We start from the raw sequence: 22,872 nt of genomic DNA, 5'->3' as shown, positions 1-22,872 counted from the left end.
CTCAATTAGTATCTCACATTCTATATCATAACTTAAACAGTCAATTGTGAATTTAATGACCACCTCCTGCAATGAAAGTGATCATTCTATGTTTTTATAAGACTTTCCGTAATCTGATTATCATCCATAGCTAGAATAATTGTGATTCACAAGATAAAATATTCTTTAAATATTGACAAAGTTGGTAGAAAAAAGATGAAATGACAAACACTGATCAGAACAATGATCAAATTCACAAAATAATTCAATTAAAACATTATTTGTGCATGTGATATTGAGTGCTCTTGAATATGGCAAGCCAGATTACTTCAGAAGTGGTTTCATGGCATTTATGCTAACATAGGCCACATTCTTAACTAAAATTTAATTCAAACTCTGAGGCAATTCCATTAAGAAATGTATATCCACCCCCCTCCAAATTTGATATGAAATGCATTCCGAAGTCTTTTCTTAAGTGTTTTCATTAAACTTTAAAAACTATCAATAAGAAGTAAACAATCGTAATAATTAATTGAAATCATGCCAATGAGAGCATATGTCTAAAAAATTTAGTGCCCTGAATAACAAAATGGAAGAGGGTGACAAAAGTATCATTTTCTGTAAAAGAGAATAATGTTGAAATCACCTTATTACACTGAAGTCGATAATACTAATAACAATACATAGCATTTGAGGTGCTGATTATCTAGTTGCCAATTCAGTGGCCCACTACAATTTACCCCCGGCTTTAGCTCCAGCTGCCAAAGGCACTTGATGCATTTAATAAATATGTCATGCCGGCTACCCATTCAACTTACCTGGGTTGAGTGCAGCAGTGTGGGTAAATTCAATGCTGAAGGCAAACATGCTAGGGTTGGGATTCGAACCCAAGTCTCTTTGATTGTAACCACTAGACCACATCAAACTAAACCCACATACAATATGATGTCAAAGGCAATAAGCCAGTTCGTAGTTCCTTTCTGCGCATGATCAAAAGATTCTACGCATGATCATAAGAAGGTCATTTGCAATAAAGTGACATGGTGCTTTAAAATCTAATGAGATAAGCACCAACTTTGACGTCTTGATTATTCATATATTCTTTTGAATTGTCGTTTTCATTTACATCCACAAAAAACAACAATGCTTCCACGAACGACTAGTATTTCACAGTTTGTCAAGTACATTGTGCAACATGCTAAGATATGCATTCAAAGTAGGAATGCAACAAATACCTTCATTAAGCGTTCATTGGTGTGCTATTCTGGTCACCTGGTCTATTCAATTCCTTCATCCTGCTATGTAAGGCAAGCTTACGTAATATCTTGCTTTGAAATCTGCCTATCATGATGAAAGAAATGAAAGGTCATTTGACCAAAATTGCCCATGAAGTAATTACGAACTGGTCTATTGATCTCTTCAAAGATACACTGTACCAATATAAATTTCACCCAAGGGCCCATTTTCATTAAGAATTTACAACTATGGTGACTTTTGCATGGTTACAAGGCCCAGCAGTCAATTAAAATACATTTCTGTGGGAGTTACTACAATGGCAAAGTTAACAAGGTTGTAATTTCTACACCAAACAACCCAAATAAAGCACAGTAGGTTGGAATACAAACATGTATCAATGCAAATTGGGTTAACATGTCACCTGTTTCCTTTTGCATGAACAATTGACATTGATATCAGTTTCATATAGCAAGGTGTGGTATACCTTAAGGATACAATTCTCCTCCATCTCTGTAACGAGAGCTAGGCGATCATTTGACGGCCATTGGTTCTGTTCTTAATGTGCTGATTACATCTTGGTTGACAAGAAAGATGAACCTTAATCCGGCAATCTGCAAAATATAAATCAGAAATATGATCAATATTTATATGAAAGATAAAATTCAGAAACTGAAGCTTGATTGATTTAAAGCTCTCATCCTATCTGAGTTTTGCCCCTGTACAAGGGAAGCTAACTTTTCTTAAGCCAACTGAAGATAGGTGCTATGGTGCATTGGCACTTTGTTTGGGGACTTCTTGTGAGTGTCTCTCTATGTTGGCTTTGGGGTAGGTAGCTTCCATCTAACAAGGGTCATCCAAACTGCTCTACTCTCATAATGAAGAAGACGTTACTCAGTGTTTGCCCAGTAACAGGTGATGTCCATCACCAAACAAGAATATATCTTACAGACGTCACAGATAGTTTCTGTCTTTATTAACACGAAAAGTAATTCTTCATGTTTCCTTGTTCCATAAAAGCATGAAGTGAGCTAAAGAAATGCCTTTCATAAAATGCTTTCCACAAATTCTAGAGTTGGCACATCACATCTTGTATTTACCTTGAGATATACCTACAGGAGGGATATTCCATACCCCTCTATCCTTCATAAGATTAAAGGTAGCCTTGATTTCCTATTGATAAACTTACCTAAATATCCTTTAAGGCACTATTTAAATTAATAGGTTGAAATAATCAGGACAACAGATATTCCAACACAGATTGTTTTCAGATAACAATCAACCTCTATTTTAAAAGACTTTTCTAAGTGCAGATACATGTACTTGAGTTTCACTTACAAACTGCATGGCTTCCAAAGGGGAACTTTGAAATGAACTATGCTGGAAAAATTGTGTAATGTCAACAGTCATGGAAATTCTGTCCATGCTTCTTTCTACTAGAGGTGTTCAAAGATAAAGATTTTGAGAGAGCGACCTTGGGAGGGTTGTGAGGTACAGTTGTTTTCAATTAAATTATCAGTAATGGAGTGCACGGAAATAGCAATTATAGCTCTGCACGACCCCAACATGCAAAATGTGAATTTACATTAACTCTCAAGAATGTTCTGTTATCTGATTGGTCCAAATTGGATCACATGATAATCAGCGTATTGCACTATGGCATCCAAAATGCACTATCCTGCACTCTGACATCATACCAAGATGTACTATCCTGCACTCTGATGTCATACTAAATGCACTATCCTGTACTCTGATGTCAGAGTGCAGTATAGTGCGAGGACTGGAATTATCTAGAATTTAGATCAAATATAGCATTCGAGGCAACTCAGTAACATGAAGGGGGGGGGTTGTATAAAACAAACAATTCACATATTCTTGTGCATAGAGGACCTAAATAATGAATTCTGTGCTCAACTCGCCAAATACACATACCTCACTCGGTCCTGCGGACCTTGATGCAGTATATCCATTGGCTCTTCTCACATATCGTTCATTATTTGGCCCTGCATGCATGCGCTTACGTGAAATATTTGTATACAGACTCATGGCTTAAAGAGTCACAGGTGCTAATGGTCAGCCAAATAGAGATAAAAAACAGGGAGAGACTGTCCCTCCCCTTGAATATCAGTCTAAACAAGGAATCAATCATGATTGATGTCTTTACCTCTACTACTGAGTTATTGGTTAGTTTCCACTTCTGTCCTTTGAGTACCGGTTTCCCATCGATGTGAACGGCCCTCTTGCCCTCGTTAGCTAGATAGAATTCCCCATTGTTTCTGAGTTTGATGATTCCTTGTTTCCTAGAGACCTTCCATGCTGGCCCCTCTAGAGATAGATCTACGTCTATGGTGTTGTCTTTGCTTGATCTACCAATTGTGATCTAGGAAATTTTAAACAAGGGAACTTATGAGTGACTGAGATGGAAATGTTTCGCCTTTACAACGCTACAATACAATGTATACCCTCAAGTTGATTGAGCTGATGCTATTTAAATTGGTTGTGATGCTTTCCTTAACTCAAGTAATAAATAAATTAACAGTGTCTTCTTTTAAGTATTTGTTGCTGAATATGAAATTTAAAGCCATAGCCTTTTAAGAGTAGACTGCGCAACTGATGAAACACCCACCCCCCCAAAAAAAAAAATCAGTCTATTCAAAGTTAGACTTGTTTATTGCAGTGATCAAAATTTTGATTTCATAATTGTTAGCATGAATATGGATCTAGGTTCTGGCTTAGATTAAGTGCTCCACATTGCTGAGAATATGATGCAGTCTGAACTAAAACGAAGTACACTGAAAATCACCTACACAGATAAGCACATATGGGTATGCATGTTGCTATTTCGTAGAAAAAGATCAAACGACTGCCATGCTTGTTTTGCTAATTACTCAGAGATTATTTCACTTCTATTGGAATGAATTCACACATATTTTCATCAATCATTACAAAATCTTGGGTGGTGATTTCATCAAATTTGGTTTGAAATCTGCTTTAAGAAATACACAAAATTAAAATCATTAATTCAACAATAGTTACTAGTACCTTTAATGTCTACCATACTCACAACATAATTATGTCAATGTGATCTTGAATATAAATGCCATTTGCAAACAGGGAATCATTTTTGAAAGATATGTCTGTTACTATGGAAGAAGATAACTTACCTCCTTAGATCTCATAAGGTACCTGACCAGACGTCCTCTAAGAACAGCTAAAGTCTGACTATCAAACTCCTGCGATGGCATTCCTATAAAACAAAAATATTTCAACAGTTGATTTCCAGATATGCAAATTATATAAAGTGGAGTAACTGTATGAAAAGTTACATCCCATGAGATAAACAACCCAAGAGTCATAAAACTAAATAGGTAGACACTATTTGCAATGAACTGCAAGTATCTATTGCAAATTTGTGACTGATAGATCAATTTCAGCTACAGCTCACCTAGTAAACCTTTCTGTTTGAAAAGCAGACCAACATGGAATTGCAATACTTACAATAGATTTCAGGACCTTAATTTGATTCTCAATCGATCACAAGTTTCTTAAAATAATTCTGAAGTCACAAAAACAATATGATCAGAGCCATACTACATGAAAGAAGACAATGAGTGAGACATTATGTATCCATTCCAAGTTCTGATGAAACAAATTGAAATGTCCATAAAACATTGTGATGCTAACAAAACTCTCTGAGAGTACAACTACTATAAGTTTAAATTTGAGCTTTCTCACAATATAGAATTCAAATTCAAATCTTATAGGATAGAATCATACAAAGTAGGGCAAGCATGTCATATTTCTATATTTTCTTGTCCATGCTTGCATCCCACTGTCTAAAAAACAAACAGGGAATCACCATTTAATGCACATTGTTCTGCCATTTGTGGTTGCAAGCAATCTGCATGTATATGATTTTTATGCAATTTATCTTTTAACTTTGTGCATGACGATAAATTTCAAATATCTGATATCTAATCTCTGTGAAATTAAATTGACTGAGATCCGAGATCGTAAAATCTCCTCTGCGTAGACAAAGTATGAATTACAATGCAACCTCAGTATCACGGGAGACATTGGATATCAGATTGATCATACCTGTAACATTTTCAACCAGGACCTGCCATTTTGGAATCTCATCTTCAAGATGTCTGATTTGTCTTTTCTGCCTCCTGTCAAAGGCTGCAAGCTCTAGAAAAAAAAAAGAAAAAATGACGATTTGTAAGAAAAGTTGAAACAAATATTCACTAGTAAATATAATTTGTCAACATTTTCAGTATCACATTCCTTTTTAATGAAAAAAAAGAGAAATTGAACAAATGATTTGCAAGTTGCAGAGTTACTACATAATGTAATGACAAGGCAAAGATATTTGTCAGTATCACTTTCTAATTGAAAAGAGTAAAATAAGAGTAATTTCCAGTAGAAATATAATCATCAAATAGAGTAATTATCATGTCCTTTTTTAGATAAATGCTCCAGTTCAACTGCTCTACTTCAATTCTTTACACTCAGTAAAATGTACAAAATTAATAGTAGCTTACGAGAGTCATAATTTAGGAGTCATTCATGAACCACCTTGTCAGTGATTTTCATCGAAAAATTTGCTTTCTGCCCATTAGATGATGAAAATACTCGAGTTACTTTACTTCATTTCAATGACACTTTTCTGTTTCCTCAAATCAAACTTGAAATTGAAATAAAATACTCACCATGCTCTAAGATTTCATCCCTTGGATCTCTGTGTCACAGAAAATAAAAACAATAATTGATAAATTGGTTACATAAGCAGAAATCTACATTTGTTACATAATGCAATATAAATCTACTTATTTCATACATTTTAGAAATAAAACTGTTTATTTTTATTTAGATACATGTGCAAATATGTAATTTTTCATATTTTGATCGGACTGATGCTAAAACGGCTCATTCACTTCAATTTTCATGTACAAAGTCAATGGGATGTGAGACATATAAAATAAAATGCAGAGGCAATTACCGTAAGTAACGGTGTATTAACCGCACCCGTGTATTAACCGCACCCCCAACTTTGGACTAAAAAAAAAAAAAAAAAAAAAAATCTTCTCACATTTACATGCATATTTGAGGTACGGAGAAACAAAATCTAAGCTTTTAAGATTTTAAAGTATCCAAAGAGATTACCGGTATGCAGAAATATGCTGTTCTTGATCAATTCATCTACAAATGTTAGAAAGAAAGAACGGTCCCGCCAATATTGGCAACTTACACACTCGCTCACCTCACAGTCACAGTCTACACACACAGCACTGCCATTACATTGCAAACTACGATACAGTACAAGTCATGCCAGTACATCTTATCAAATTATGATCTGTCTTTCCCAGCGTAGGAGGAAGAAACATTCACATTTCTTGCATCACAATCTCAAAATCACTTTCAGAAATTTGATGTCTTAGCATGAATTTTGGATACGGGATTATAGGAAGGTTTAAGAAACAAAGAAATTGACATTTTTTCCAGTTGTTTTTTACGGCTTCGTGCCGTCTCTCTCGTGCGTGGTTGACATGGTATCTTATGAAAAGCAAACAGGAAAGAAAAAAACAAGCTGGCGCGAAACGGGACTTTGAATAGCGCCAGCTTAAGTCGCACTGTAACCACATTACAACGCAATCTCTAAGCTCACTCAACTCTCGCTCAGCGGTGACAAAATATTACCGAGTATGCTTGGCGTCTCTTTTAAATTAGTCAGGGAACTTCACTACTTTGAATCGAGAATAAAGTCAAAATTAGTGTCATGAAAGTGAGTGCGTTTGTTATGGACACCATTTAAGTAATATTGCAATAATCGCTTCCCATTACCCGCGGCTCATACCCCTCTAAACGACATTGCCTGGGCGGCTACGCCCGGCCACTCGATGTGTTGTTAACTGGCAGACATCGTACATGTACGGGAGGGGTTACGGCGGGCTGGCTCAGACCCGTCACCGTGTATAAACCGCACCCCCGACTTTTGCTTCTACCCCGCCGAGAAAAAGGTGCGGTTAATACACCGTTACTTACGGTACCCTTCCCATTGTCACAAGGTAAACCATGTTCAAATCATTTTTTTTTGTAAATTCATTTCAAAGTAATCTGTAAGAGCTGCTCACACAAAGTCATGATTTGATAATGAAATCATTATGACATCTTAATGTCCAATGCTGATATGCGCTTTTGTCAGAGCACCACATTGACGCCTGGTGCCGTGGTTATCCACGCTATTTTATTCATGAGTCCACTCTTCAAAGTTTTGTGTGATCTTATCTGAACTAGGTTTAATATGGTTATACTACTAATCACCCAACCCCTTTCAATATTTCATACTGTGGTAATTGTGCTACCTTCAATCATCTCATCTAATGTGGCTTTAGTCATTTTTGTGAATTTACATCTTTTTCTAATTTGTCCCTAGAAATTGTCAACTTACAGTAACCAGAGGGAGAGGGTTGTCTTGCGCCCCCTCCCACACACAGGAGATTGCATTATTTGGCACCAGGTAGGGGATATGAAATTGCTCTTTTCTTTTACTTACTGTAGTTGTGAGTCATCCATCATGTCTTCAGCATCAGAGAAGTTTAATACATGGTCTCCTCTGGGCATTGGTTGAACTTTAAAAAACATGAACGAAAAACGAAGGAATGAAATAAAGAAACTAGCAGCAGAATTATTTTACAGTGGCCACATTCCACCCATATTGACCAGGCAGCTTTTGAGGGTTCATCACATATACAGACAATGCCAAATATGTGCAATTCTCATCTTCACAGTTTACAGCATTATCTTAGCTTGGTCAATAAATGCATCCCTCTTCTAAATATCTTAACCTAGAAAAGTTGACAATTTTATAATAATGACCTCCTTACTAGTCAAACTGCGTACAAGATCCATGACTGTCACACTGATACTGTATGAGCTGATTAATTTTTTTTGTGCTAATTTTCTGAGTCCAACATCAACAAATTCTATTTTAGCCTATTCCTATGTTGCATTTTATGAATGACAACATGAAACACCAAAGCACATAACTTGTGAAAATATATGAAAAAATTATTGAAAATCCAAATTTTATTGTTCGAAATAGACACAAAATGAAATATTCCCAAAATTTGCTTTGCCCAATTGATCCAGGGTCTGGCAGTTGCTGTGCAGTGCCAGATCAACGAGGCTCTACCCCTTTAATCATTGTACACCAAACAGGGTAGCAGTAACTCCCATCTTTTATCAACATATTTTGGTCTGATGCAGCCTGGGTTTGAACTCAAGACCTCCCGGTTGTGAGACGGACGCTCTACCAACTGAGCCAACATACCGTTCTATATATGCAAAGCATTGGTTTACACGTCAGTGGAGCATTTCATGAAATCCATTGCCAGTGACTTTCACTGTCAATTGTTATAAGCTTCTGAAATCCTTGTATCTGGTTGGCTGAGAACAAATAAGTCAGTGAAAATCAATTGCTTCTTGAAAAACTCGCCATATTAATCTACAATGTCCAGGGTATTTCACCTGTTTGGTCTGGAAGCAAGTGATACTGTTTCATTGTCATCCAATGCGTCTGTAGGCCTTTAGCCGTTCTCATCGGATTGAAGATTGTACCATTCTTGTTGATGAGTTCCTGAAATGTGTCCACAGTAGGTAGGGAGGTCTGTGGCAGAGAGAAAAGGGAGACGCAGAGACAGAGAGACAGATATAGTGTTAAATAGAAATAGGGAGACAGGGAGAAAGAGAGAGAGAGAGTTAGACAAACGGGAAGAGAGAAAGATGGGGAGAAATAAATTGATCACAACATTATGTACTTCAATTTTTTTTTACTAAACACAAGTGCACACCAAACATTAGTTACCAAGAATGTGTATAGCATTTGATACATTTATTTAAGAGGATAAAAGAGCATTGTTGATTAAATACCTTGCTCACATGCATACTTGTGCTGCGGCCAGGGATCAAACCTCTTACTTTCCATGTATAGTCAAGTGCCATAGACCACTCAGCCACAGCACCTCCATTTACTACATTATGGACATCATGTTTGATCATAACTAGCAGTCCTCATATGTTTTCAGATATTATCTTCTTTACATTGCAATATAATTGCTAGTTCCATGCATCTAGACTAAAAAACAAGAACTGAAGATAAGTATTTTTTGCATTATACTTTGGTACTTATTAAAACATAAGGACTTCTAGAATATTGTTTAGTTTCAACTTGAGAAAAGGCAAGAATACAACTTACTGAAGTAATAGTTCCAAGAACCTTCTCTTCCTCTTCTGAGTAGAGAGCTTGCGACATGATAGCAATCTTAATGTCTGGATGTAGTAACCTCATGGCTGTTTGGGAAGCTCTGTTATCATCAAGAAAGAGGGAAAGTGGTGAGAGAGAAAAGGGGGGAAAGAGTAAGATAGAGAGGAAGAAAGAGAAATAGAGAGGGGGGGGGGGGGCAATCCACTGGTGATGACTCTTGTTCATACATTCAAAAAGCATTTGCTCAAAATCAAACTTTGCTAAAACCATTCTTATCTTTATACTGATTGGAATTGTTCTGTACTACAGCAGGCAGATGATAACCTGTAAAATCTAAAAGAGTTCTCCGGAGGACAACTTTTCTGATAAGGAACATGCTCTCATTATCGGGTTGCTACTGTACATTGGTAAAGTGTCCAGTAGGAAGTCTTTCCCTCCTGGAAGTTCTTCATGTTTGGTGGATATGCTCCAAGGATTTACCATGCAGAGATCATATCCAAGGATCTGTCTAGCTTGTATGGATATCTTGAAATGGTCTCAAATCAATCTTTCAGAGAATTTCAAAATTTGAATACATCTTTCAAACAAAACATAAGCAGAATGGTTAATAGTCACCAATAGATACTATATAAAAATAGTCTAAAAATCCATCTTTTAAAGGATTTCTAAATTTGAATTTTCCTTTGTTTTTCTATTTCATACGAGGCAGAAAAGGTTTGATACTCACTTGGATGCTATAGGATCATAGAGCAACGCATACCACCTCTCCTCTATCTCTTTCATGGAGAATCGATGAGAGAACTTCACACCCTGAAAAACCTGCTCAAGATCATTCGTCTGTAACAATAATTGGATAAAAATCAATTCATTGGCTATAGAAATACAGATCAAAATGTCAACACAAATTAAAGTCTATGGGAAGGGTTGGTTTGAGGATGGAAGATGCATTGAATCATCAAATTAAAGGGAGCGGCAAAAGGCAATTGCTCTGAGTGTGAGGGAAATCCACTCAACAGGGACTAAACCATAGTTAACATTTGGACTACTGTCATGACTATAGAAAAGCATTTGAGAAATTTTTCATCAAAGTTGATCCTCCCTCACAGGGAATAATTTTACTTCTCAAATTTGGTTAGTATTGCTGGTTGTTAGAGATAGCTTTCAACTATGTTCTGTGCCGTCTTATGTAAAAAAAAATATATATAAATGCTTCAAAGAGGATTTTTGTGCTGCAATCATAAAATATTGTGGAGTAAATCGCGATGCAATACCAGGAAAATTATTCCCTGCCATATTCAAGAGACATGACACTAACACGCTGTAGAGTTTGACGCAGGATATACATCAACACAAGGTGTACAAAATCCATGTCTGAACTGTAAGCAGGCCACAATTGAATAAGGCAATCATAGAATCATGACAAAGATAACTGTCTTCCAACAAATTTCAGAACAGTAGTTTTTCAAGTTAAAAATTTCTTTTTTTGCATATCACATTTGCATTTTTAAAAGTAATTTATACCTATGGCCCCCCTCAAAAAAAAATTTTGCTAGAGTCAAATGTGTCTAAATTTATCTTTGAAAACTGTAATTTGGGGTTAAAAGGGTGTATATAACAATGTGCTTATTTCAGCAAAACTTATGTTTCTAAATACATTTCTCTGACCTTTATCAATCAACATTTTCTGCTTTGGTTACTGAGCCAGCTAGTGGCATTCATATTTTTTTTTGTTTTTTAACCTATACAAATAATTGTATAGGCTTCTATTCCTCAACAAAAATTGGTAATCAGATAAAAAACATACAATGGAAATAAAGAACAGGGATTATCTTTGAACCTGGCCTGGTGTCTTCATTCATTAAGATGCCATGACTCATACCACCAAACAATCATCATATCCTGGGTAATGTCCCATTATGAAGGTTTATAGAGATTTTTCATCTGTCTTCTAATTGACTTCCTGGTTATACTATTCCATGTGGATTATAGTGACTGTACTAATGTTTCACTATAAGTCTACCACAAGTATAAAACTATACCAATAAACTATGTTATCTAATTCTTAAGTATCTACGGCTCCTAATGTTTGATGGCATTGGATGCGACCACAAGTTTATAAAGAATACTTGACCTAATCTAATTTCACTTCATTGGATTAATCCATTTTCTTTGATCAGAGAGTGAACAATGGCAATATAGCTTGGGGTCAGATGTTTGAATCAAGAAAAAATCCCAAGATTAAACATGTCTATCAGTGCATACTAGTGTAGTAAAATGCAGAGTTTAATAATAAACTAAAGTGCAAGGGTGGTGAAAAACTGCAAACTGCAGTTTATGCTAGTGGATGAAATTTAATCTGAATTGGTGAATTTTTTTTCCTCAAGTATAGAGTGAGAACAGACAGGGTTTCAAGACATACTCTAGTCGACTGATATTGATAGGTGATTTTTCTTTTAAAAATGAAAAAATCAAGAGTTGAGTATAAGAAATAGTTCAAACATTTTGAATATTCCATACAAAAACAAAAGTGGCATACAGTACCTGACTGAAGGTGATTTTTCTTTTAACAAGGCGAAAGCAATTTTGTGTCTCGCCCACTTATGAAAATAACCAGAAATATCATGATTTGCGAGGGCATGCAAGAGAATTATATCGAAACTTCATTGTGAAATGAATGAGATGGAATAACACTTGTCATAAGAGCCTTGCACATAAACTTTAATGTTGACCTGAAAATGACCTTTGACCTTACCATGTGACCTCCGACTGCAGCATAACATGCAGGTCCCTCAAGTCCATCTACCATCCAAGTTTGGTTGAAAAGTGACTTACGATTGCGGAGTTAGGTGTCATAAGAGTCTTGCATGTAAACTTTAACGTTGACCTGAAAATGACCTTTGACCTTACCATGTGACCTCCGACTGCAGCATAACATGCAGGTCCCCCAAGTCCATCTACCATCCTAGTTTGGTTGAAAAGCGACTTACGGTTGCGGAGTTAAGAGTCTTGCATGTAAACTTTAACATTGACCTGAAAATGACCTTTGACCTTACCATGTGACCTCAGACTGCAGCATAACATGCAAGTCCCCCAAGTACATCCACCATCCAAGTTTGGTTGAGAAGCGACTTACGGTTGTGGAGTTATGTGTCATTACAGGTTTGTGACGGACGGACGACGGACGACATTTGGATCCCTAAGTCTCGCCTTCACCTCTGGTGGGCGAGACAAAAATGAGCAAAATCAAGAGTTGAGTATAAGAAATAGTTCATACAAACATTTTGAATATTGCATACAAAAAACCGAAAGTGGCATACAGTACCTGATGGATAGCAGTGATCAATGCTAAATCATCTTCAGCAGTCCATCGGCTGGTCTCTCTCGCTAAAGGAACTATGGACTTTGATTTCTTGGAGCGACTAGACTTTGATGAACTGGATTTAGAAGGCTGGAAGAAAAAATAAATTGTAGAAGGGCAAAATGCTTGAATTACAAGAATGCATTGAACTGAAATACAGTTTTTCTCTGTAAAATGTTAAAACTCCTAATTTCCTAGTATATCTGTCAATACATACCAACTGAATTTCCATCTGAACGTATAATTTTCTCGCACACACAATTCAAACCTAAGTACAGGTAATAATATCAGTCTACATAAAGTAATCAATGATCATATCTCCAACTACATATAATTTTGAATGTTATCTTTCCAAATTGACGATATTTCTCAGGTATTCCAATCTCGCCTGTGCCAACATATTGTTGTCAGGGAAAAAAAATTACTGGAAGGGGGAGGGGAACTGGCAATTCCATCCTTTGCGAAGCTGTGATACAGCCCCCTAAAATCTTCTCAACTTTATTGTTTGGGGTGATAATTTTTTCCAGCATTGCCATCATAAATTTCTGCTATGAAAATTTAAATGCAGAATGCAGTGTCTATGGGTCATTCATAGATGACCCATAGACACATAGCCCAACATTACTCTTTGAATCAGAAGTTAAAGACCTTTTATACAAGAAGTGTACACTGCCTTCAACAAAGCTATGGAGGTCACCATCTTGTAGATGTTTTCAATCTGTAAACATGATATATTAGATTTTGCCAATTCGCAAATAAAATATCCACAATAGTACACTATCGTTTTTTATTACTGTTATGACATTATGCAAATACATGTAGCACAGCTCAGCATGTGATTCTTGCGCTCATTATCCTACCTTCATGGAGTTTGAACGATCTTTTTTTCCATCATTCATGAGAACACGGCCTGCGCGAGGCTTCCCCGCAGCTGCCTCAAATTTGCGAGCGCAATATTTGCGTGAGGAACGCGAGTGCATGGGGGTAGATTCTTGATTCCTACCCAGCTCACTGTCACACTTGGTTATCGCTCCATCCTATGGATTAATACAACAAATATGCAGCCATGTAGTTTTAAAAAATTAAAACACATTTAATTGAATACAGTATTGTCATCCTACATCTAAGCAACTTGTATTGTATCTTCTTGTAATCTGTTTCTAATTATGGTAACTCCCGTAGGAACTCATGACCTAGACCACATGATCCGTGTCTTGTCATTGCATGTTTTAGAGACAAACTTTTAACGTTCCAAAATAGTTTTCAAAGGCCAAGGTATACACATGTCACATGTTGTAAAAAGTCAGAAAAGAAACCAAGAGTTTAATGTCTATGTTGAAAATTCTGTACTTACAAGTGCTTTTCCCTTCCTTTTCTCCGGAGCTGGGCGTAATGTCTCTGTCTTCGACTGTCTTGGTGCGGAGGGTGTAGGTTTAGGTTTAGGGGTTACAGCTGTCTCTATTTTAGGCTTCTTGGGGACATGGACTTCTGTTTTCTTGGGAGGTGGTGGTGGTGGTGGGGATGGCTTACTCATTTCTACTGCCTTTGGTTGAGCTTTTTCCTGTGAACAGCCAAAAAGAGAAAGAAGTACACTAGCAATGAAGAAACAATGATAAAAAAATTTATAAAATAATGATAGACATAGAATAAAGACTTATGAGGATGAAATTCATGTCCTGCGAAATCATAATCTTGACTAGGCCTGAGTCGATCCTGGCTGTCCATCGGCGCCGGTCATACGACGGTGATGGTTGCTGGTGCAAATATTTTAAGACCTGGCTCTCTAAAGAACATTTTGATTCAGGATTATTTCCAATCATTCTAATGGAAGATTTAGATGTAGTATAAATAAAAAGAGTAATTTTATCCTATGATATTTGTGCAAAACAACTTGTCTCCAGAATACTCAAATTTTCTACCTTCTTTTCCTCCACCACCTTCACTACTTCTTCTTTCACAGGCTGTGGTGATGGAGGTGATGGTTGAGGCTTGGGTGTACTCTGTGGTTCGGGTGATGGTTTGGATGGTGTTGGTGAATGATGTTGAGTGGTTGTGGATGGCATCGACCCTGGTGTCAAAGGTGATGGGGGAACCTTGCCACCACGGGTTGACTTCACCAGACTGCTCTCCACAAGCTCATCATCAAACTTCTTCCTCTTGATCGATCTCGACGAGCTTCGGCGTTTAATCAGGCTATCCTCTTGAGACTGCAGGGTGACTGGTGTACTTGGAGTGGACATTGCCCTCCCACCAACGGTCAAACTGGTTGTGTTACCCAAAGACTTTGGGGTTGTCACTCTGTTGGAATGTCTGGTCTTCATGGTGGGGGTGCTCGGTGTAGATGAACTGGTGTTTGCAGCACCATTACCTCCCCCTAACCCACTGGTTCTCGTCTTCATGGTTGGTGTTGGCACAGAAGGTTCACGGGATGAGGTTCTTGTAACTGTCCCAGAGCTCGGTGTAGTTTTAGTAATGGAGGATGCTTCTGATTTGGTAGTATCCATGGCTTCTTCAGAGTCTGGTTGCAGGGTTACATCTGGTTTTATGGTAGCTATGAAAGACAAAAGTACACATTTGAGTTATAAAATGAAGCCTATAGCAACAGCTAAATACATGTAAGCCTACTCAAAATATAATACCATTCCTCACCATGTATGAGATATTCAAATTTGAATTCTTAAACAGATTGTATATTAATGTTAAGCAGAGCAAGGCTTTAAATTAGAAATCGTGCTACAAATAATCAATAACTAGAATAGATTAAAAGTAAACCAAAATAGTACTTAAGAAGATAAACTATACTCTGCTCTCTCTACATGCAACAAACAATTAAACATGGACAGAAAGAAATTTACATTCAAGAATTACTGTGGTACAAAAAAAAATCAAAGCTTAAAAACAACATGTCCTGATTCCTCATCATTTTTCTTTTAACTTCAACTCCTTCATTCTCCCTCCCCTCCCCTTCCTGCTCTTCTTCTTCTCCTCCTCCTCCTTTTTCTTCTTCTTCTTTCTCCTTCTTTTCATTCCATTTCCCCTTGACACTACATAATTCATTTCCAGTGAAGAACACTGAATCTAGCTTTGCTATTTTAAACAAAATATCAGTATATCATCAAAATAAATAATAAAAAACAAAAACATTCAGAATTTTCTTTTAAATAATGAATCCAGAAAAATTCAACTCTGCATGCAAACAATAACAAATAAAAAAAAAGGAATATAATATTACAAGCAAGATTTCAAATGATTTATATTATGACATTTACACATACAGGATTGTAGGTTGAAACAGAGCGATAGTTTTCTCAGACAAAAATGGTGGTCAAGATAAACAATGTCATGCAATGCCATGTGTAACTTTTGAAATAGAAAAAAAGTTATTTGTCATCTTAATTGTTGTTAGTTGATAAGGAAATACAGATGTAACCTGTTCATGAAAAACAAAGAAAATCTCTCCATTAACATTGGATGAAACCACCTACAAACATGGTAGCCAAGCACATACAAACGTTTATAAATTATGTTAACACACTATTAAAACCAATGTCAAAATAAAAGAAAAACAAATTCTGAAACAAAACAGCCAGCATTTAACAAGGCTGAACTCCAAGAAGTTCCTACGTGATAGACGCTTTCCTCCAACAACCAAAACTATCAAGTCAGTAGAGGGCGGGAATCTAGGAGGGGATCGCCACTTGATGGCACTTGGCAATCCTAGATGATTATAGGATTTTAAAGTTGTATACTTTATTCCTAGATTGGTGATCTTTCTCAACTGGTTGTCCTTCTTCAGCACTCGTTTCTTGGGGCTCCGCTGCTTTCTTGTTAAAAACCTGTAGCTCCTCGGTTTGTGAGGTCTAAGGTTGTGAAAAATCGCTAGAAAGGACAATTAGACTTCTCATTACAAGAATGTTTTTACTCCAGAATTTTGAAGGGAATATTATTTACAATCAAAGTGGAACATGAAATTGAAAGAGTTAAACAGAAATTTAGTTATTGGAGAAAACAAATTAATGATAATGTGCATTATAAAGGAGGAGAGAGATGAAAAGAGAGAGATGGAGAGGGGAGAAGAGAAAAAGAAAAGAGAGGAGGGAAGAATCAGGAGTGAGAAGAAAAAGAGTATTTGTGGGATGACAAGAAAAGGAAACATACAGTACATGAACATACATATCACACAGCAACAGCATTCCAAGAAACAAGGCATGTACATTGTATATGTTTAGCTTAACTCTAAACATCACTCTCACATAAATTTCTTATTCCTTTCTTCACACCTCAAGTGCATTTAATTTCAACCATAAAAAATCAATGGGGGGATATTTGAAAGAAATTAGACAAGGAATAAGAAAGTAGGAATGCTAAATTTACGGGGCGCTGGTGAAGTTATGGCTGTTCTGAAAATGAGATCACTTAATTTAGTCAGTTTGGTGAGAATACTGAGAATACTAAGAAAACTAAGTATATAACATTTCAGTCATTTGGCAGATCGAAAACAAATCTGAGCAGTCCCTACCCTGAATCACAATACTAAATTATGATTCCTTAATCCTAGCGAACACTATGTGACGAAACTGCATCAGGATCAGGTTGCAACAAAATCACATAGTGTGTGCAATCCTACATGTACTGTACAACGCACAACTGTGACCGGCTTTGTTGCAGTAGGATTGCAGACCAAATCTCAGACATTTGACATATCAAATCTTTCTGCGATTTTTCTGTGTATTTGCTATTTTCAGCAAATCTTATTTGTCCTAGATGTCAACGTCAAGGCCAATTTGCTGTGCAAGCACTCTGCAGAGCTGTTGTAATGTGTGCGATGGCCTGCAATGCCATTGCACTGAGATGGGATTGGCAACTTGTTGCAATTGGATCTTAATGCAGTTGCATCGCACAGTGTGCACTAGGCTTACGATACAGTAGTGATTACAGTTTTTTTAAAGTTCATTTCTATCAAACTTACAGTTATCTGTTCTCTAAACTTTTCCTTTTTAATCTGAAAAATCTGAACAAATTTACAATTCAGTTGAATTTCCTTTAAATACACCTCAGAGCAAATCAAGTTCATATTATAATGTTGTTACAAAGCTTACCACTCCTTGTGATCATAAGCCCAGCTGAAGGGCTGGGTTGATTTTGGGTCGATGTTACTGTTGTTGTGGTTGTTGAATCAGTGCTTGATGTTACTGTAGTGGGTTCAGAACTCCCTGGAGCAGCTGCTGTGGATGGAGTTGTTGTTGCTGTGGTAAAGGAAGATGTCTCACTTGATGTGGAGCTTGAGGTCGATGCTACCGATAAACTATCTGAGGGAGGGACCTGTTCTTGTTTCACCTCACTTTCCTCTGACATCTTCCTTCTTTTTTGTCTCAGATGAAATTTTTATGTAATCACCTGCATATAGACGGATGGAAAAAAAGGTACAATACAGGAGCATGGTGTTTATTCTAATAATCTCATTGTACATGGAAATACTTCATGCATGCACATACACTTTAGATCTACATGCACAGTGGCAAATTGTATAGAACAGAAAGCTTCGCATTCACCGCTAGCTAGCGTCGATATGGCATCGTGTTTGTTGGAGTTTGTAGAATCTATTGTAACGTGCACAAAGTCCATTGATTTTGGGTTTCGGAGCATCGCGTGAATACATGTATGCATGAAATTGGCGAGTCTCGATAATTTTTGATCGATACTGGAGCGATCTGATCACGAACCAAGACCATTCACAGTGTAGACAATGTGACCGGATATCATCTCTGTCGGTGCTTCCCACGCGGTCTGAAGGAATTATTTTGGCGACCTCATAGTCATGAAGTGATCTGCGTGATTGACCAATCAGCGGTCTCCGAATCGCTGTGCGGATATGGTCTATCTGTTGTACACAATCTACGGACAATTTGCCACTGTGGTTTACCCATTTTCCAGGTGGGAATATATGGTGGGAAATTAGTCCAAGGGTACGATATAAATCAAAATATCAAAATAGTTTATGTACTTTGACAATAACAATTAGATTAAACTTGTTTGTGGCAGTTCTTTAAGCTTTGCATTTTTGCCATTGAGTCTTTATACAGATCAAGTTAGAACTTAGGTCTCTGTATTGTTGAGTGGAGCCAATGGAGTTCAGCAGGACAAATGATATATCAGAGACCGAAGCTTTTGGTCTACTACGGATACCATGACCAAGGAAAGGATCAAGGATGACTTTCAGACTATGTTTTGATCATCATTTGAAAGTTAGCAGTAACTGCGGTCTAAGGTACAATATTTCTGAATTTTACATACTTTCTTGTCGAGTTGTGTTAGTTGGATGTATTGTACAGTTGGCCCTAGATTCTAATTTCTTAATTAATAATATAACATTTTAATTCATTTACTAAAATAACATACGAAAATTGGGTTTCTGTCGAATGCTACCTCGCACTAGTGAGTGGCCTAATATTACATCTAACATGTCTAACATTACTGCTAATAGTACGTGTCTTTATTATGTATGGGCCAACAACTCTTCAGTCTATGCATTGGTGAGTCACCACGAGTGTAAACCAAAAGCTTTTGTCTCTGTTATCTTGATTGTTCCGCTAAACTCCGTTGACTCCACTCACCAAATACAGAGACCAAGCTCGATCTAGCCCGATCTGTACAGGGACTCAAGACAATGGCCATAACCCATATATTTATGTATTAAGTTCGGATAAAATAGGAAAGTGAAGTTGCACAACAGCCGAAGTAAGCCACTGTTTTTTCTCTTTTAAGTTTATTTTTGGTGCATTTCAGGCCAAAACGGAATCTTTATTTCGGTACATTCCCTTTAACAGTTTCCTTTTCAATATTTCTATGAAATAAAAACGAAAATTGATAAGCCCTGCCCCATTGGGGGGATTATGCATTTTCCACCCCCTAATGGTGGCTGCATGATAGCGAGCCGTCTGTGTACGACTCTAGTATGAGGAGAAATTAAAAAAAAAAATGTTAAAGAACTCCTCAAAACAAATGGCTGCCAGCTGTCTACCGTGAGTGGAGCCAACACAGTTCAGCAGAACAACAAAAATACAGAGACTGCACTAACGTTAAAGCTTTTGTTCTCACGTTACTAGTTATCATGATTGTCTTGTCTCTTGACAATTTTAGAAAGAAAAACATGAGGGCATGTAACCCAGGGAGCGCCGGCCCTTCGAGGGCCGGCGCCCAGGAGCTCACCGTGTATTTACCCATACTCACGGGGCAAGGGTAGATTCACTCACACAACATGCGAGGTTAGTAATACTAACCTCGCACAACGCATGTGGTTTCATAGTGGACTTTGACGTTTTCATTCATCACACGAATGTGAGGGAATTAGAAACGCCAAACGTTTCAGTATTTCTCCACTATCGTAATCTCATTTTTTTATTTATGTTTTTGTTAAAAATAAGTTAGAAATTGTTTATAAAAGTGTTTTTATCGCTTACCTCCAAGTCTCAACCAGGATACTCTGTTCGATCCGTCCTTGATACTGCGGTGGAAAGTACGCAAACAACAATCGAAAAGCAATTTTTCGTATCGAACATTCTCAATTCAAGGCGACTTTTTACATTTCATCATCGCTGATGGCGCTACAACAGAATATACCACATGACGGCAAAAAAAAACAGAAAGAGGAAAATAATGCTGGGCGCCTAGAATGCAACTAGCAGTACAACTTGCAAATCGTAAACAAACCGGCTTGTGAATAATATCGCGCGCCCTCTTTAGGCAAAAATTGATATCCACGCTGAGCAGGAGAAATCTACGTGAAGATCACGAAAAATGCTCTTATTTTATTAAACAAAACAGGAAAGAGAGTTCAACAAACGATCCATATGGTTCGGTAAGTGTTATAGAATAAATGTAATGCTTAGCTACGATGTAAAGTCATAGTTGTTTTAGTAAAAAGGGTGTGAAAGATTCGCGTGCACCAGGTGCATATGAATCCTTCACACACGAGACGATTTGAAACCATGAGTGGGGTAGATTCTGGTACGAGTGGTAGAATCCTGACGTCCGGCGCTCCCTGGGTTAGAGGGCATGTGGCTTCATTCATTGTTCAGTAAGTTTCATATGAACGTCATTAATTAAAGTTTACTACAGTTCGTGTCTTAAATAATAAAAAAAAATCTGTGGAATTTTTGCGGGTGTTTTCCCTAGCCTAATGTACTAGGTTTACTTTCCCAATGACCGATATGAACGAAAGTTAAACACTGGGTCTGGGAAGTGCCATATCGAATGCGCAATTAAAAAAAAAATGAAATTAGTTAGCAAACGCAAATTTATTCCAAAGACCTGCTCAGCATCGATATAGGCCCTATAAAGGCTATAGCCTATAAGAAAGCAAAAAAAATAGAATTTACTCATGTCATGAGATGATATCCTGAAAAAATCACACCAATTCTTTCTTACATCATTATAACCAAGAATATTTTTACCCGTCCAGAATTAAAATGTAATTTGTCATTGTTTTTCGTGGTCCGTGGAGGGTATTGCGGCAAGTGCGGTGCAAAGTCAGAAAACGGTTGGAAAATATAAAATAATTTCATCATATTCATAATTTTCAGAATATTTGAAATAGCTAGTGATATTTTTTCTTGATTGTATTTCCTCTAGTTGTCATTTTTAAAGCACTGAAATAAAGGTGTCCGGCAATAAGATACACTGCCATTATGCCATACTTCTTCACGTTCACGGCTCAGTCAGTGCCAGTGGCAGTGGGTCTAGATCTAGACACGACACGATTCACAAGGTATGGGACCGACTTCGTGCACTCAATCCCTACCTGCCTAGCTAGTCCTCATTAGATAATTCATAAGTAATTATAAGATCCTGTAAAACATTGATGCTGATGTTTATAACAAAAAAAAAACATACTTACAAGCTGGAAGCATGGGTAAAACAAAACAAATCCGCAGTTGTTAAGTTAGCTCTCGAGCTCTCACGAATATCACGAATTACTGAACTGTATCGCGATATTTCCGATCGATCGACTGGACCCTATATATGCGGCGAATTGTAACTTCGCAATGAAATTAAAGTGCTAAACTTTATTATTTTGATTTTTGCGATATTAAATAAAATTAAGTTTATTTCAATATAATATTTACAGGTAATATTAAGTAACCACAATGTCAAACTAATACTTGTAATGCTCCCAAATAAAGATGCAAGTAATTATGCAAATTTAGTTAGCATACGGCAGACATATTCTTTCAGGGTTAGCAAGGGATTGGAGTTGGATCGATCTGACAACTTTCCTTGGTTATGGTTTTGATTGGGTAAGAAGCACTGTTTCTATGGTAAATGTCAGATAAAACACCCGGACATGTCAGATAAAATATCATATTTACGGGGTCGAGTTCACCCTGACAGTGAGTTAGTTTTATCAAAAGCAGAAAAAAAGTGGAGGAGCTATAGCTATAGTGAGTAATATATTTATTTTATTTGTGACGTCATGTACAAGCATATCCTCAATGATGTCGCGCTCACTACGGGGGGGGGGGTGCACTAGGTTTTGATGGCCCTCAAGCTGAACCGTACAGCGGGCTTGTCAGGATAACGTACTAATTCAGGGCAGGAAAGGTGGTCTTGCACAATTTCCTGAGAACTTTTCTTTCCTTTCTTTCTTATTTACTTTTCAAACTGACATAATTTGAACAAAGAAATTATCATATTTTGAAAAAAAAGAAAAGCATATTTATAAGGCAACAATAGTCAAAACTGACTAGTTTGCCTATTCAAAATAACAACAACAACAACAACTGCTCAGTCGCATTTCCCCTATGGCGCCCGCCATGCAGCGGTCGTATGGCGAGTCGAAACAGACGTTTTTTAAAAGTTATTTTGTTCCAGCTACATATAAGGTTGTTTGAATAAAAATGAATAAAACGGTTATTTTCAACTCGCCGTACGGCCACCGGAGGGGTGAATATACAGGGGTATTAAAATGGAGTTTTTGGAAATAATAAAGGGAATAAGAAAGAAAGAAAATAATGAAGGGCTAAGATCGAAGTAAACG

General features: G+C 37.0%; 1 protein-coding gene across 2 annotated transcripts; it reads right to left on the bottom strand.

Moving 5' to 3' along the window:
• Window positions 1–1,418: 1,418 nt before the first annotated feature.
• On the bottom strand, window positions 1,419–21,786 carry LOC121425135 (microspherule protein 1-like). Of its 2 annotated transcripts, XM_041621130.1 has the most exons (15): window positions 21,733–21,786; window positions 17,936–18,233; window positions 14,756–15,387; window positions 14,191–14,397; window positions 13,697–13,873; window positions 12,801–12,926; window positions 10,206–10,315; window positions 9,470–9,578; window positions 8,743–8,881; window positions 7,769–7,844; window positions 5,925–5,953; window positions 5,311–5,403; window positions 4,377–4,459; window positions 3,377–3,592; window positions 1,419–1,826 (listed from the first exon to the last, which is right to left on the bottom strand). In XM_041621130.1, the coding sequence occupies exons 2-15, from the start codon at window positions 18,189–18,191 to the stop codon at window positions 1,746–1,748; spliced, it is 2,334 nt and encodes a 777-aa protein (XP_041477064.1). In that variant the 5' UTR covers window positions 18,192–18,233; window positions 21,733–21,786; the 3' UTR covers window positions 1,419–1,745. The 2 variants fall into 2 exon arrangements, with proteins under 2 accessions (XP_041477064.1, XP_041477072.1); XM_041621138.1 differs by lacking the exons at window positions 13,697–13,873; window positions 21,733–21,786.
• Window positions 21,787–22,872: the final 1,086 nt, after the last annotated feature.

This window comes from Lytechinus variegatus, chromosome 1 (genome assembly GCF_018143015.1).
Source record: "Lytechinus variegatus isolate NC3 chromosome 1, Lvar_3.0, whole genome shotgun sequence".
In the NCBI taxonomy this organism is placed as follows: domain Eukaryota; kingdom Metazoa; phylum Echinodermata; class Echinoidea; order Temnopleuroida; family Toxopneustidae; genus Lytechinus; species Lytechinus variegatus.
This window is presented reverse-complemented; position numbering and strand designations above follow the sequence as displayed.

Coding starts and splice junctions, on each gene's coding strand:
- LOC121425135 (XM_041621130.1), bottom strand. CDS start 18,191: ATGTCAGAGGAAAGTGAGGTGAAACAAGAACAGGTCCCTCCCTCAGAT. Junction 14,398..14,755: donor AGGTGGTGGAGGAAAAGAAG/GTAGAAAATTTG, acceptor GGCTGTTCACAG/GAAAAAGCTCAACCAAAGGC. Junction 4,460..5,310: donor CCTGGTTGAAAATGTTACAG/GTATGATCAATC, acceptor TTTGTTTTATAG/GAATGCCATCGCAGGAGTTT.